Source organism: Corythoichthys intestinalis, chromosome 8, assembly GCF_030265065.1.
Source record: "Corythoichthys intestinalis isolate RoL2023-P3 chromosome 8, ASM3026506v1, whole genome shotgun sequence".
NCBI lineage: Eukaryota > Metazoa > Chordata > Actinopteri > Syngnathiformes > Syngnathidae > Corythoichthys > Corythoichthys intestinalis.
In genome coordinates, this window is record NC_080402.1 from 22758900 (window position 1) to 22772483 (window position 13584).

The 13584-nt window shown below is 38.1% G+C and overlaps 1 protein-coding gene across 2 annotated transcripts in view; it reads right to left on the reverse strand.

The window, feature by feature from the left end:
- The window catches only part of LOC130920838 (E3 ubiquitin-protein ligase SMURF2-like), a 161334-nt gene that overhangs the window by 62946 nt on the left and 84804 nt on the right, over positions 1-13584 (reverse strand). For both annotated transcript variants that reach the window (XM_057844319.1, XM_057844318.1), the window contains exons 5-8: positions 5030-5095; positions 4869-4953; positions 4410-4493; positions 183-394 (exon numbers count right to left, since the gene is read on the reverse strand). In XM_057844319.1, the coding sequence (XP_057700302.1) occupies positions 183-394; positions 4410-4493; positions 4869-4953; positions 5030-5095 (447 nt within the window). The remainder of the gene's footprint in view (positions 1-182; positions 395-4409; positions 4494-4868; positions 4954-5029; positions 5096-13584) is intronic.

Sequence of the window (13584 nt, forward strand, 5' to 3'; positions counted from 1 at the left end):
TGACATGTAAAACGGCAACGGGAACTAGGTACTGTTCACGCGACTTAAAAAAAAAAAATAAATAAATAAATAAACAATTGGAGACAAAATGGCGGACGAGTCTCTGCCGTCGTAAAGTCGAAATCACGTAAGTCGGTTATGTCGTAACCCCAGGGACGACATATATACATCCATGAACTCACCATAACCCTCGGGCAGATCTGGAGGCGTGTGCAAGTGTGTTCGACTCATATAGTTGCGGTGCCGTTGAGATCGCACTCGTCTTTCTTGGAGCCGCTGTTCTACTGGTGGGCCGCTGGCCTCCGCTCCATTAATGGGAGTCATCACCGGTGTGTTCTCATCCACCACACAACTCAAGGGTCGCCCAGATGGACTAGAGTACTCTGAAGCTGGCCTAAAACAGATTTATTACCATTTTTATTTTCACTTCTGCTTTCATGCCTATTTTCAACTTCTATATATGCTTCACTTGTGAAAGAAGAAACTAGAAAGAAAACAACATCATATATGGCTTTGAAATAGGCTGACAACAGAAGTGCCAAATTCATTCAATTTGATTAACAATTAATTGGTTGTGTAATTAACATATGAAAACATCTGCTTTTATTAGAGAACTAACTTTTTATCATTTTTGTCCATTTTTGGACAGCTGAATTCAATTGGTTTGTGCTTGTCCTGCAGTGTTTTCATTTTAAATAATGTCTCGTTTTTGAGTAAATGAATCGATTTTTTTAATTATCAGATTCATCTTCCCAGTCATACTCTGGAAGCCTGGCAGCGTAACAATGTGACGTCACTGACCTGCGACGTAAACAAAAATGGCGACCTACTAGTTAAAACAATTTTACAAATTGTATAAAATCAAACATCAAGAGTGGTTTCAATATCAAATTATTTGAACTCAAAATAACGTTTATCTTTAAAGAACTACAAGTCTTTCTATCCGCGGATCCCGAGAAAACGCACAAGCCAGCGAGTACTGCATCATCGTTTCTCGAAACAAGGTATGCTTTTTAAGGTATTACAAATTAAGCCATTTTAGTACTGAACAGAAGGTTCTCACAACACAGAATCTTTCATGTGTCTGTGTGCTACTTAAGAGCAGGATGTCGACAGCAGATATCTGATAAGCAAACACAAACACAGACTGACTGGCTTACTGACACTTGTGTGCGCAACAAGTCTGACTACTGTCTGGCTGTCCGCAGTAACTGACGCCTTAGCTATCAAACACCTCGGAACCCCTTTCTGTCAATCAACCTCCTCCTCCTCCCATTTCCTCTTCCTCCTTCCCACTTACTACACTCTGCCTCCTTTTTCACAACAGCCTGGAATATTAAATGTCATGAAGAAAAATTGGATATGAAAAAAATATATATATACTTCGAATTAGGGCTGTCAAACGATTAAAATTTTTAATTGTGTTAGTCACAGCTTAAAAATGAATTAATCGTTATTAATCACAATTCAAACCATCTCTAAAATATGCCATATTTTTCTGAAAATTATTGTTGAATGGAAAGAAGACAAGACGGACAAACATTCAACATACTGTACATAAGTACTGTATTTGTTTATTATAACAATAAAGCCACAAAATGGCATTAACATGATTAACATTCTTTCTGTTAAAGGGATCAATGGATAGAAAGACTTGTAGTTCTTAAAATATAAGTTTGAGTACAAGTTATAGTAATTTTATATTAAAATCCCTCTTAATGTTTTTGATTTAATAACATTTGTTAAATTTCAATCAAAAAATAAACTAATAGCTCGCCATTGTTGACTTCGCCAAGCGGGATGTCAAATGGGCTCCCTGGCGTTCTTCCAGTGTCTTTAACTACGTAAGGTAGTGATTGAAATACACCACAAGGTGTCAATGGCGAGTTTTAAATTAATTACAGATCCAGCCAAGGCAAAGTCTGAGTTCTATGTGTATTTTGCATAGCTATTTTGATTGGGAATGCCAGTTCTCTCTGCATTGAGCGCTTTTATTTTTGTGAACATTTTTTTTTTGAGAAATAGGAATATTATTTTTGTTGTGCTTTCACTAAATGATACTGTAGCGACTTAACTTTTCCGCCCAAATGCATGATGGGAAGTTGGGCAACCATGACTGTCAGTGGTGGCTGCAAATGGTATACGTTCTGAGTTGTATTCATCAAAGCATGTTAAGAAAAAGATCGTCTCCTGTCATTCTTCCCCACATTGCTCGCCACAATAGTTATGTTTATTGTGAAAGAGTCGCCAAAGCTTATGCCAGTAAAAGCCTTTTCGCTCTCAATGCGCTAAAACGGCGTCATTGTAAACTGTTTGAGGCAATGCAGGACCGGGTCATTCCGTGCACGCGTTAAATGCGTCAAATATTTTAACGTGATAAATTTTAAAAATTAATTATCGCCCCTTAACGCGATAAATTTGACAGGACTACTTAGAATTTAATATTAAGTAAAAATGAGCATAGTTAAAAAGTTGATTAAACGATTTTTTAAATATTTGTCCAATCATTTCACTCATCCTCAACTAAAATTCCTATCCTCCCAACCATCTTGTATTTTTTTTTTTTTTCAGTACAGTATTTGCCTTTTTCTTCTCCATTTAACCAGTTACCTTAATTTAAGGTGGCCAAACCTGTGTATAAAGTGCAGCTGAGGTAGACACTTTGTTTGCTTACTCGCTGACGGCTCCGCTGATATGGGTCAAGAAGGAAGGCGACAGTTGTTCCGGCAGGAAAATGGGCCAAGTAAAACCTTGCTCACCAACTGGCTGGCTGGATAACTTATTTAGGTATTGGTGTGCATGTGTGTGTGTGTTGCAGTAGGGTGGGGTGAAGTTAAGAAAGTTCACTGATTAGCAACAGTCTAAGAGGCCATCTTATTAATTTTAATATCAGTGTGACAATTAATAGGCATGGGTTGTTACACTTGGTACTAATATCGCATTGTTCAGAATTGTCGCTTAATTTTCTTGACAGGGTTAAGAATGTAGATTAAATAAAGCTTGGCGATATGGAAACATCCAATCCATTTGAACAGGCAGGGAACTTTCATTAGTTCAAAAGAATTTGACTTATCATTATGAATGGCAATGAAACATGATCATTTGCTGCCAAACACTACTTCAAATGGATTGGACGTCTCTCATCCATCAATGGCAGCCAGTGAGTTAAATGTTATTAATGCACCATTTGTTTGTGTTGTGTGGTAATTTACAGTATCACACCACTGTTTTGCTGGTAGTGGCAGTTCTGCATCACTGATTTAATAACAGCAGCACTGCAAGGTTGACTAAATTACAGTTTATATCATTAAAATTGCTTATAATGTCAATAGGAAGCATTCATGATGATGCATAATTTATAGGGATACACGTAAAGGTAATTCTTGGCCGAAACAGAATATGACAAAACAGAGGCTTTAAGTCAAAACCCATTCTTTATTAAAAACATTTTTCTAAAAATATTTTTTAGATTCATATTAAAAAATTATACAGTTATAAAGTAATTCAGATTTTCTTTTCTTTTCTTTTTTTTTTTTTTAAGATCTAACCGAAAATTCGGCCGAAAATAGCTAAAAATGCATTATCGGTTTTGAAAAGTGAAAGTCCTTAGTCCTCTTGTGATTATGTCATCAAAACATGGCGAGAAGCAACACGTTTGCTGACGCTATCTCGCTAACACTACTGGCTCACAGCCAACTTGTCCGCGATTTGGAAGTATTTTCCAAACCGCAGATATGTTCCAAACCGCCGACATGTTGGCTCTCTACAAATTCCAAACCGCGGATATGTTGGCTGTGAGCCAGCAGTGTTAGCAAGATAGCGTCAACCACCGTGTTGCTTCTCGCTGTGTTTTGATGAAGTCATCACAAAAAACTGGCAAACTTTTGGTCTTCAGAACCGAAAACCGATGATGCATTTTTAGCAATTTTCGGCCTGAAAGTTTTCGCCAGCGAATTTTCAATCAAATCTCTACATTATTTTATTTTTTTTAGGTATGAATTCTTATGCTAACATTAAAAAATATATATTTGATGATATACTGTTTATTTGGTACTGATACTGTACTCATTTTTACCACAGCCAGCATCAACTGTAAGGCATTTATGGATAATTGCAGGATTTCAGAACAACTGCTCGTTTATTATATTTTTTTCTTCAAAGCTCCAATCATAGTCAGCCTAGGTCAGGGGTCTGCAACCTGCGGCTCCAGATCCCCATGTTGACATTGATAAAAGAATTGATTGGAAAAATAGATAGTTATAGCTTCATTTTAATGTCATGTCAATATTTTTTTTAATTGAAAAAAATCAATGATGGACTGAGGGCGCGATATAGCGAGGCATCACTGTATTCTCATTTGAATTTCATTCTCTGTGGCTCAAAGTACACTGCAATAGAAGCATGCTTACCTGGTGGGTCTCTCCCACTGTGTGGTGCGTGTGATGTGGTTAAGGTACTGTATTCTTCCAGAGGCTGTTCTTCTCTCTTCCCACCTGATTTACATGCATATCAAAACAGTTATTTTTGATACACAGTAAAAAAAATATTGCTGATGTTCTACATTGAATTTCTTCCAACAAAACAAAGTCTAAGAAAAGAATCTGGGAAGTGATGTAGCAAGTTTAAAATATTTTCATTCAGATGTGCTTCTCTCGAAGTCAAGAGAATGTATAATGAGACAATTTCGCATACTGTTAAGACACACTGATTGTAATGTGGAAAATATTTCCAATATAAAACTATTGATGCAGAAAAATAGCTAAGGCAAAGGGAAAACATTTATTATTAATGAATGAAAATACAGGTTTAATAAACCAAAGAAGAATGTTAAAACCAAGAACTTTGCTTCTGCTAGTCATAATACTAACCCATCCGGCAAGTCGTTGTCAAAGAGACGACTGCAATCCACCACTGGTCCTCCGGTACCGATGCGGTCTCTTGACTGAAGACTCACTACACCAGACAAGGGCACAATGGTATAATAATGGAAGAAAGAAAAAGCAAATGTGCAGTTTATAAGACTATTTACCAACTATCTGCCCTCTGACTGTGTCATTGTCGTTGGGGCCAAGCTTATTGAGATCCAATCTTTGATCTGCAAGGGGTAAAACACATTAATTCAGCACCCACCATAATGTCATTTATTGCAAAATTATGGATGATTAATTGATTAATAGTTTTAGCAGGAAAAGCAATACAACAGAAATTAGTTAGAATTCAAGTCGTGTGGTCTTTAGAATATCCCAAGAATCACTCGTTCTGTGAGCAGTCCATAATTCTATTACTTATGCCATTATGTTACATGCATGATTCTGTTTGATATGAACACTTTGATGGCCTAAATAACTTTATAGCTTGTTCCCAGAAGTCTACACGTCTAGACAAAACATAATTTTTTCAAAATAAAAGGCCACCATTGAGACAGTACATTTATAGTCCTAAACCACGAGTGCTGACCACACCATTTAGCTCTTAAAGGCTATGAAAAATGTGCTGAAAATATGTGCCGTACAGTTCTGGCCAAAAGTATTGGCACCCCTGCAATTCTGTCAGATAATGCTCAATTTCTCCCAGAAAATGATTGCAATTACAGATGCTTTGGTAGTAATATCCTCATTTGTTTTGCTTGCAATGAAAAAACATAAAAGAGAATTGGGGGGGGGGGGGGGGGGATCATTATCATTTTACACAAAACTCCAAAAATGGGCGAGACAAAGGTATTGGCACCCTCAGCCTAATACTTGGTAGCACAACCTTTAAACAAAATAACTGTGCAACCGCTTCCGGTATCCATCAGTGAGATTTTTATAATGCTCTGCTGGAATTTTAGACCTTTCTTCTTTGGCCAACTGCTCCAGGTCTCAGATTTGAAGTGTGCCTTCTCCAAACTGCCATTTTCAGATCTTTCCACAGGTGTTCAATGGGATTCAGGTCTGGATTCATTGCTGGCCACTTTAGAAGTCTCCAGTGCTTTCTCTCAAACCATTTTCTAGTGCCTTTTGAAGTGTGTTTTCAGTCATTGTCCTGCTGGAAGACCCATGACCTCTGAGGGAGACCCAGCTTTCTTACACTGGGCCCTACATTATGCTGAAAAATGTGTTGGTAGTCTTCAGACTTCATATTGCCATGTACACGGTCAAGCAGTCCAGTGCCAGAGGCAGGAAAGCAACCTCAAAACATGAGGCAACCTCCGCCATGTTTGACTGTGAGGACAGTTTTCTTTTCTTTGAAGGCCTAGTTTTTTTCCTCTAAACTCAATATTGATGCCTTTTCCCAAAAAGTTCTACTTTTGTCTTATCTGACCAGAGAACATTCTTCCAAAACATTTTTGGCTTTCTCAGGTACGTTTTGGCAAACTCCAGCCTGGCTGTTTTACGTCCCTGGGTCAGAAGTGGGGTCTTCCTTGGTATCCTACCATAGAGTCCCTTTTCATTCAAACGCCGACAGATAGTACAGGTTGGCACTGTTGTACCCTCAGACTGCAGGACAGCTTGAAATTGTTTGGATGTTAGTCGAGGTTCTTTATCCACCATCCGCACAATCTTTCGTTGAAATCTTTCGTCAATTTTTCTTTTCCGTCCACATCTAAGGAGGTTAGCCACAGTGCCATGGGCTTTAAACATATTGATGACACTGCGCACGGTAGACACAGGAACATTCAGGTCTTTGAAGATGGACTTGTAGCCTTGAGATTGCCCATGCTTCCTCACAATTTTGCTTCTCAAGTCCTCAGACAGTTCTTTGGTCTTCTTTTCTCCATGCTCAATGTGGTACACACAAGGACACAGGACAGAAGTTGAGTCAAATTTAATCCATTTTAACTGGCTGCAAGTCTGATTTAGTTATTGCCACCACCTGTTATGTGCCACAGGTAAGTAACAGGTGCTGTTAATTACACAAATTAGAGAAGCATCACATGATTTTTCCAAAGGGTGCCAATACTTTTGTCCAGCCCATTTTTGTAGTTTTGTGTAAAATGATAATGATTTAACGTTTTTTCCATTCTCTTTTGTGTTTTTTTCATTGCAAGCAAAATAAATAAAGATATTACCACCAAAGCAACTGTAATTGCAATTATTTTCTGGGAGATAATGAACATTATCTGACAGAATTGCAGGGGTGTCAATTCTTTTGGCCAACACTGTATGTACAGTGCCTTGCAAAAGTATTCGGCCCCCTTGAACCTTGCAACCTTTCGCCACATTTCAGGCTTCAAACATAAAGATATAAAATTTTTATTTTTGTCAAGAATCAACAACAAGAGGGACACAATCGTGAAATGGAACAAAATTTATTGGATAATTAAAACTTTTTTAACAAATAAAAAACTGAAAAGTGGGGCGTGCAATATTATTCGGCCCCCTTGCGTTAATACTTTGTAGCGCCACCTTTTGCTCCAATTACAGCTGCAAGTCGCTTGGGGTATGTTTCTATCAGTTTTGCACATCGAGAGACTGACATTCTTGCCCATTCTTCCTTGCAAAACAGCTCGAGCTCAGTGAGGTTGGATGGAGAGTGTTTGTGAACAGCAGTCTCCAGCTCTTTCCACAGATTCTCGATTGGATTCAGGTCTGGACTTTGACTTGGCCATTCTAACACCTGGATACGTTTATTTTTGAACCATTCCATTGTAGATTTGGCTGTATGTTTTGGATCATTGTCCTGTTGGAAGATAAATCTCCGTCCCAGTCTCAGGTCTTGTGCAGATACCAACAGGTTTTCTTCCAGAATGTTCCTGTGTTTGGCTGCATCCATCTTCCCGTCAATTTTAACCATCTTCCCTGTCCCTGCTGAAGAAAAGCAGGCCCAAACCATGATGCTGCCACCACCATGTTTGACAGTGGGGATGGTGTGTTCAGGGTGATGAGCTGTGTTGCTTTTACGCCAAACATATAGTTTTGCATTGTGGCCAAAAAGTTCAATTTTGGTTTCATCTGACCAGAGCACCTTCTTCCACATGTTTGGTGTGTCTCCCAGGTGGCTTGTGGCAAACTTTAAACGAGACTTTTTATGGATATCTTTGAGAAATGGCTTTCTTCTTGCCACTCTTCCATAAAGGCCAGATTTGTGCAGTGTACGACTGATTGTTGTCCTATGGACAGACTCTCCCACCTCAGCTGTAGATCTCTGCAGTTCATCCAGAGTGATCATGGGCCTCTTGGCTGCATCTCTGATCAGTTTTCTCCTTGTTTGAGAAGAAAGTTTGGAAGGACGGCCGGGTCTTGGTAGATTTGCAGTGGTCTGATGCTCCTTCCATTTCAATATGATGGCTTGCACAGTGCTCCTTGAGATGTTTAAAGCTTGGGAAATCTTTCTGTATCCAAATCCGGCTTTAAACTTCTCCACAACAGTATCTCGGACCTGCCTGGTGTGTTCCTTGGTTTTCATAATGCTCTCTGCACTTTAAACGGAACCCTGAGACTATCACAGAGCATGTGCATTTATACGGAGACTTGATTACACACATTTGGATTCTATTTATCATCATCGGTCATTTAGGACAACATTGGATCATTCAGAGATCCTCACTGAACTTCTGGAGTGAGTTTGCTGCACTGAAAGTAAAGGGGCCGAATAATATTGCACGCCCCACTTTTCAGTTTTTTATTTGTTAAAAAAGTTTAAATTATCCAATAAATGTTGTTCCACTTCACGATTGTGTCCCACTTGTTGTTGATTCTTGACCAAAAAATTTAATTTCATATCTTTATGTTTGAAGCCTGAAATGTGGCGAAAGGTTGCAAGATTCAAGGGGGCCGAATACTTTTGCAAGGCACTGTATGTGTGTTGAAGTAACGCAAACAATTTTTATAACAGAGCATTAATGTCATACGCTTCATTTATTTCTGTGAGAAAAAAAAAATCTTTTAAAAAACATACAAATTGGCACTATCACAGACACAGTTTAAAAAGTTTGCTGATATCCGTTGTTGTCTTCTGAAGTCAGGCAGAGGATGTTGGTATTTGCATCCAAAATGCAACACGAAGTATCGCTGAGTGTGCTGCCAGATTGCTAGAAATCCAGGACAATCCCATTTGGGTTTTGTAGCTTTGTAAAAAGCTGAAACAGTTTTGTCCAACTTTGTGTTTGAATTGGATGACAAGTCAGCTACGGCTAGGAATAAACCCTCTAGGAATCATGGAGATTCCAGTAATTTCTTGTGCGAGTGCTTTTTCTTGTCTAAGTAGGTTTGCATCTTGGTCAGACCACGGAACGAGTGTGGTTGACGTCTGCTGCAAGCTGGACAAGGACAAAGGATTTATGTGAAAATTGGTGTCTTGTAATTGCTCATGCTTCCTGTGGCTCTGATTAAGTATAGAGTGTAGAATTCTGGCTATACAATAACATGGACAGTCTGGAGCCGGACAGGAGACTATAGTGTCTGTTTCAGAAAATTGCGGGCAAGCTAAAGTGCATGTCCTTAAGTATGGTACTCGACTAGCATAGTCACAAGACCTTTTTTCTACCAAGAATGATCCCACTTTAGCTTTAGAAGATTACAATGTGGACTTAATTAAACAAAAATGCTGCAAAGTATTTGGTGTTGATGTCGGAGACTCTTCTGCTACATTAGTTTGAGGAGGCCTGCACATATATAAAAGGGTTTGCAGTGACTTTTAAATAAATGTTTTTTTTTAAATCCCAATTGTACGCAAACATTTTTGTCCAGCTCCGACTTCTGGTGTTTTTTGTTGTTTTTTTTATTTATATATATTTTTTAAACATACCACTGGACTTGCCATATTTTGCCAAGTATAATGGTAACCATTTCACAAATACAATTACAGTGGGGCAAATAAGTATTTAGTGAACCACCAATTGTGCAAGTTCTCCTACTTAAAAAGATTAGAGAGGCCTGTAATTGAAAAAAAAAAAAAAAAAAACAGAAAATCACATTGTTTGATTTTTAAATAATTTATTTCCAAATTAGAGTGGAAAAAAAGTATTTGGTCACCTTTAAACAAGCAAGATTTCTGGATGTCAAAGAGGTCTAATGTCTTCTAACGAGGTCTAACGAGGCTCCACTCGTTACCTGTATTAATGGCACCTGTTTTAACTCATTATCGGTATAAAAGACACCTGTCCACAATCTCAGTCAGTCACACTCCAAACTCCACTATGGCCAAGACCAAAGAGCTGTCGAAGGACACCAAAGACAAAATTGTAGACCTGCACCAGGGTGGGAAGACTGAATCTGCAATAGGTAAAACGCTTGGTGTAAAGAAATCAACTGTGGGAGCAATTATTAGAAAATGGAAGACATACAAGACCACTGATAATCTCCCTCAATCTGGGGCTCCATGCAAGATCTCACCCCGTGGCGTCAAAATGATAACAAGAACAGTGAGCAAAAATCCCAGAACCACACGGGGGGACCTAGTGAATGACCTACAGAGAGCTGGGACCACAGTAACATAGGCTGCTACCATTAACAAAATGCGCCACCAGGGACTCAAATCCTGCACTGCCAGACGTGTCCCCCTGCTGAAGAAAGTACACATCCAGGCCCGTCTGCGTTTCGCTAGAGAGCATTTGGATAATCCAGAAGGGGACTGGGAGAATGTGTTATGGTCAGATGAAACCAAAATAGAACTTTCCGGTAGAAACACAGGTTCTCGTGTTTGGAGAAACATCATGCTTTGGGGCTGTTTTTCTGCAAAGGCACCAGGACAACTGATCTGTGTAAAGGAAAGAATGAACGGGGCCATGTATCGAGAGATTTTGAGTGAAAATCTCCTTCCATCAGCAAGGGCATTAAAGATGAGACGTGGCTGGGTCTTTCAGCATGACAATGATCCCAAACACACAGCCAGGGCAACAAAGGAGTGGCTTCGTAGGAAGCATTTCAAGGTCCTGGAATGGCCTAGCCAGTTTCCAGATCTCAACCACATAGAAAATCTGTGGAGGGAGTTGAAAGTCCGTGTTGCCCAACGACAGCCCCAAAACATCGCTGCTCTAGAGGAGATCTGCATGGAGGAATCGGCCAAAATATCAGCAACAGTGTGTGAAAAGCTTGTGAAGAGTTACAGAAAACTTTTGGCCTCCGTTATTGCCCACAAAGGATACATAACGAAGTATTGAGGTGTACTTTTGGTCCTGACCAAATATTTATTTTCCACCATGATTGGCAAATAAATTCTTTAAAAATCAAACTGATTTTCTGGGTTTTTTTCCACATTCTGTCTATCATGGTAGAGGTTTACTCATGTTGACAATTACAGGCCTCTCTAATATTTTCAAGTGGGAGAACTTGCACAATTAGTGGTTGACTAAATACTTTTTTGCCTCACTGTATGTGAAAAAAATAAAGCTTGTAGAAATTTACATGAGTGCTGCAACGATTTATCGATTAACTCGAGTAATTTGATTAAAAAAAAAAAAAAGATTCAAATTAAATTTTGATGCTTCGAGTATTCGTTTGATTAAAGTGGCGTTGTAATGGTTTGGTTTTAAAGTATTTGCATTAGTTTTATTGATCTGGGTGCATACACTGCCCTCTAGTGGCAACAGTTAACCCCTTCAGACCCAAGCATGCTGCTGAAGGACATGACACGTTTGCGTCTCTAATCCAATAAATACACTGAATTTAGTTGCTATTGCCACTTGTGGGAGATGATTGGATGAAACTATACCCATCAAGAGTTTTGGCACGCCCTCTTTGCTATTTTTGGCTCTTTGAAAATAGCTGACCAAACACAACTTAGTTTAACGTAAAACGTAAAGTGCTCTTTCTCATCAAAAACACATTAATATAAAAAAATAACAAATAAAAGCATGAAAAATCCCCGACCATTAAATTTTACTTTGCTCTGGTGTTTGAGTAAAAATCAGCTCAGGTTTTTTTTTTTTTTTTTGGGGGGGGGGGGCACAGTACAAAAAATGCAGGTCTGAAGGGGTTAATATGAAATAACTCATTTAAATGGCCTAATCCAGCTGCTCCCTGTTAAGACCTACATAAGCTAGGTTTTTGTTTGAGCTAATGTTTTTTTAATGCATTCGTAATTTAGTTTATACAGTATGTATGTTTAGCTGTTTTTTTTGTGGGAATATGTGTTTGAACCATTTGTTAAGAGCATTGTAAAGAAAAAAAACATTAGCAACATAGCATTGTAGCGGGGTTTTGCTATGCAAGTTAGCCAATTGTTCTTTTGTTGTACTTATATCCTCATTTATTTTTATTTTTTTAATACTATTTGAGGCTCAGCTCAGGTATTTTAATTTATTATGTTCCTTGTCCAATTACTCGATTATTCAAACTAACTACCTCATTGATTCATGGAGTACTAAAATAATCGATAGCTGCAACCCTAATTTGCATACAAAGGCGTTGATTTGAAACTAATAAAATTTTAATGAATAAAATGCGCAAACATTTTCTCATTCTACAATAAAGTCTAGTGAAAGAAAACATTTTTTTTTTTTTTTTTTTTTAAACAAAAGTCTTCTTGTACTTCAAAATTGATCAAATATATCTGAGAGAAAAAAACCCTCAGCATAAAATAGGCAGGAATAGTCGAGGGTGGTTTAAGATTTCACGAAAGATCAGAAATGGCTTCGCGGTTCCAGGATGTGTCTTACTCAGAGTGTGTCTGTGTCTCGGTGCACATTTGTGTGGGGGGTCAGGGAGTGTGACAGGATGTAATGGGAAATGGGTGATATTTTTACAGTGAGGACTATAGTTAACGTTATATGATATAGTTTAATATGGAACGGACTGACTGAATGAAACTGGCAATAAGGCATACAGCATGCAGATGACATTAATTAAGTCTGACAATGTCTCGAAATAGGGCAAATCATGAATGGGTATAGAAATCCAAGGTCAGACAGTAATGCAATCAGATAAACGATAGTGACAAAATATTTTCCATCTGCAATCTGAAATAATACTATACAATTGTGAGGGAAGGAACGGGGGAAATAGGCAAGTATGTAAAAAGAAAGCCCATTCACTAGAAACCTTTACTGCAGTAAATGTGGAGGGGAAGTAGGTAAGTAAATTTCAATAGTGGTAAAATATATAATTGAAAAAAATCAAGAGCAGTCTGTAAACATTGACACTGTTGAAAGAATTACATGGATGACAGAAGGTATCTTAATTAACTGCTCCCGCCAGATGATGCAACTATAATTAAAAAAACAACAACAACAACAACAAAAAACAAAGGTTAGCCTGCAATATAGCCGCACTTGAACAGTAGATGCATTTATTTTATTTTTGTTCTAAGAATTGATCCTTATTATTACGATACATTTTATTCAATACACATTCATACCTTGTAATTCATTTACATATTTACTGCATGTATGTTTTTGCCCCTATCTACTACATTTCTTTCCCCACAAAAAAAAAAGGGATTTAACAATTACCAGATTTTTTGGACTAAGTCGCAGTTTTTTTTTGTTTTTTTGTTTTTCCCCCCATAGTCTAGCTGGGGGTGTGACTTATGTGTGAAATTATTAACACATTATTATATCATTTCACGTTATTTTGCCGTTTTGGAGTCACACTGATGGTTTGGTAAATTTGTTAGCATATTCTTTAAGCTATAGTTATCCGAATAACTCTGAATAGCTAGGTT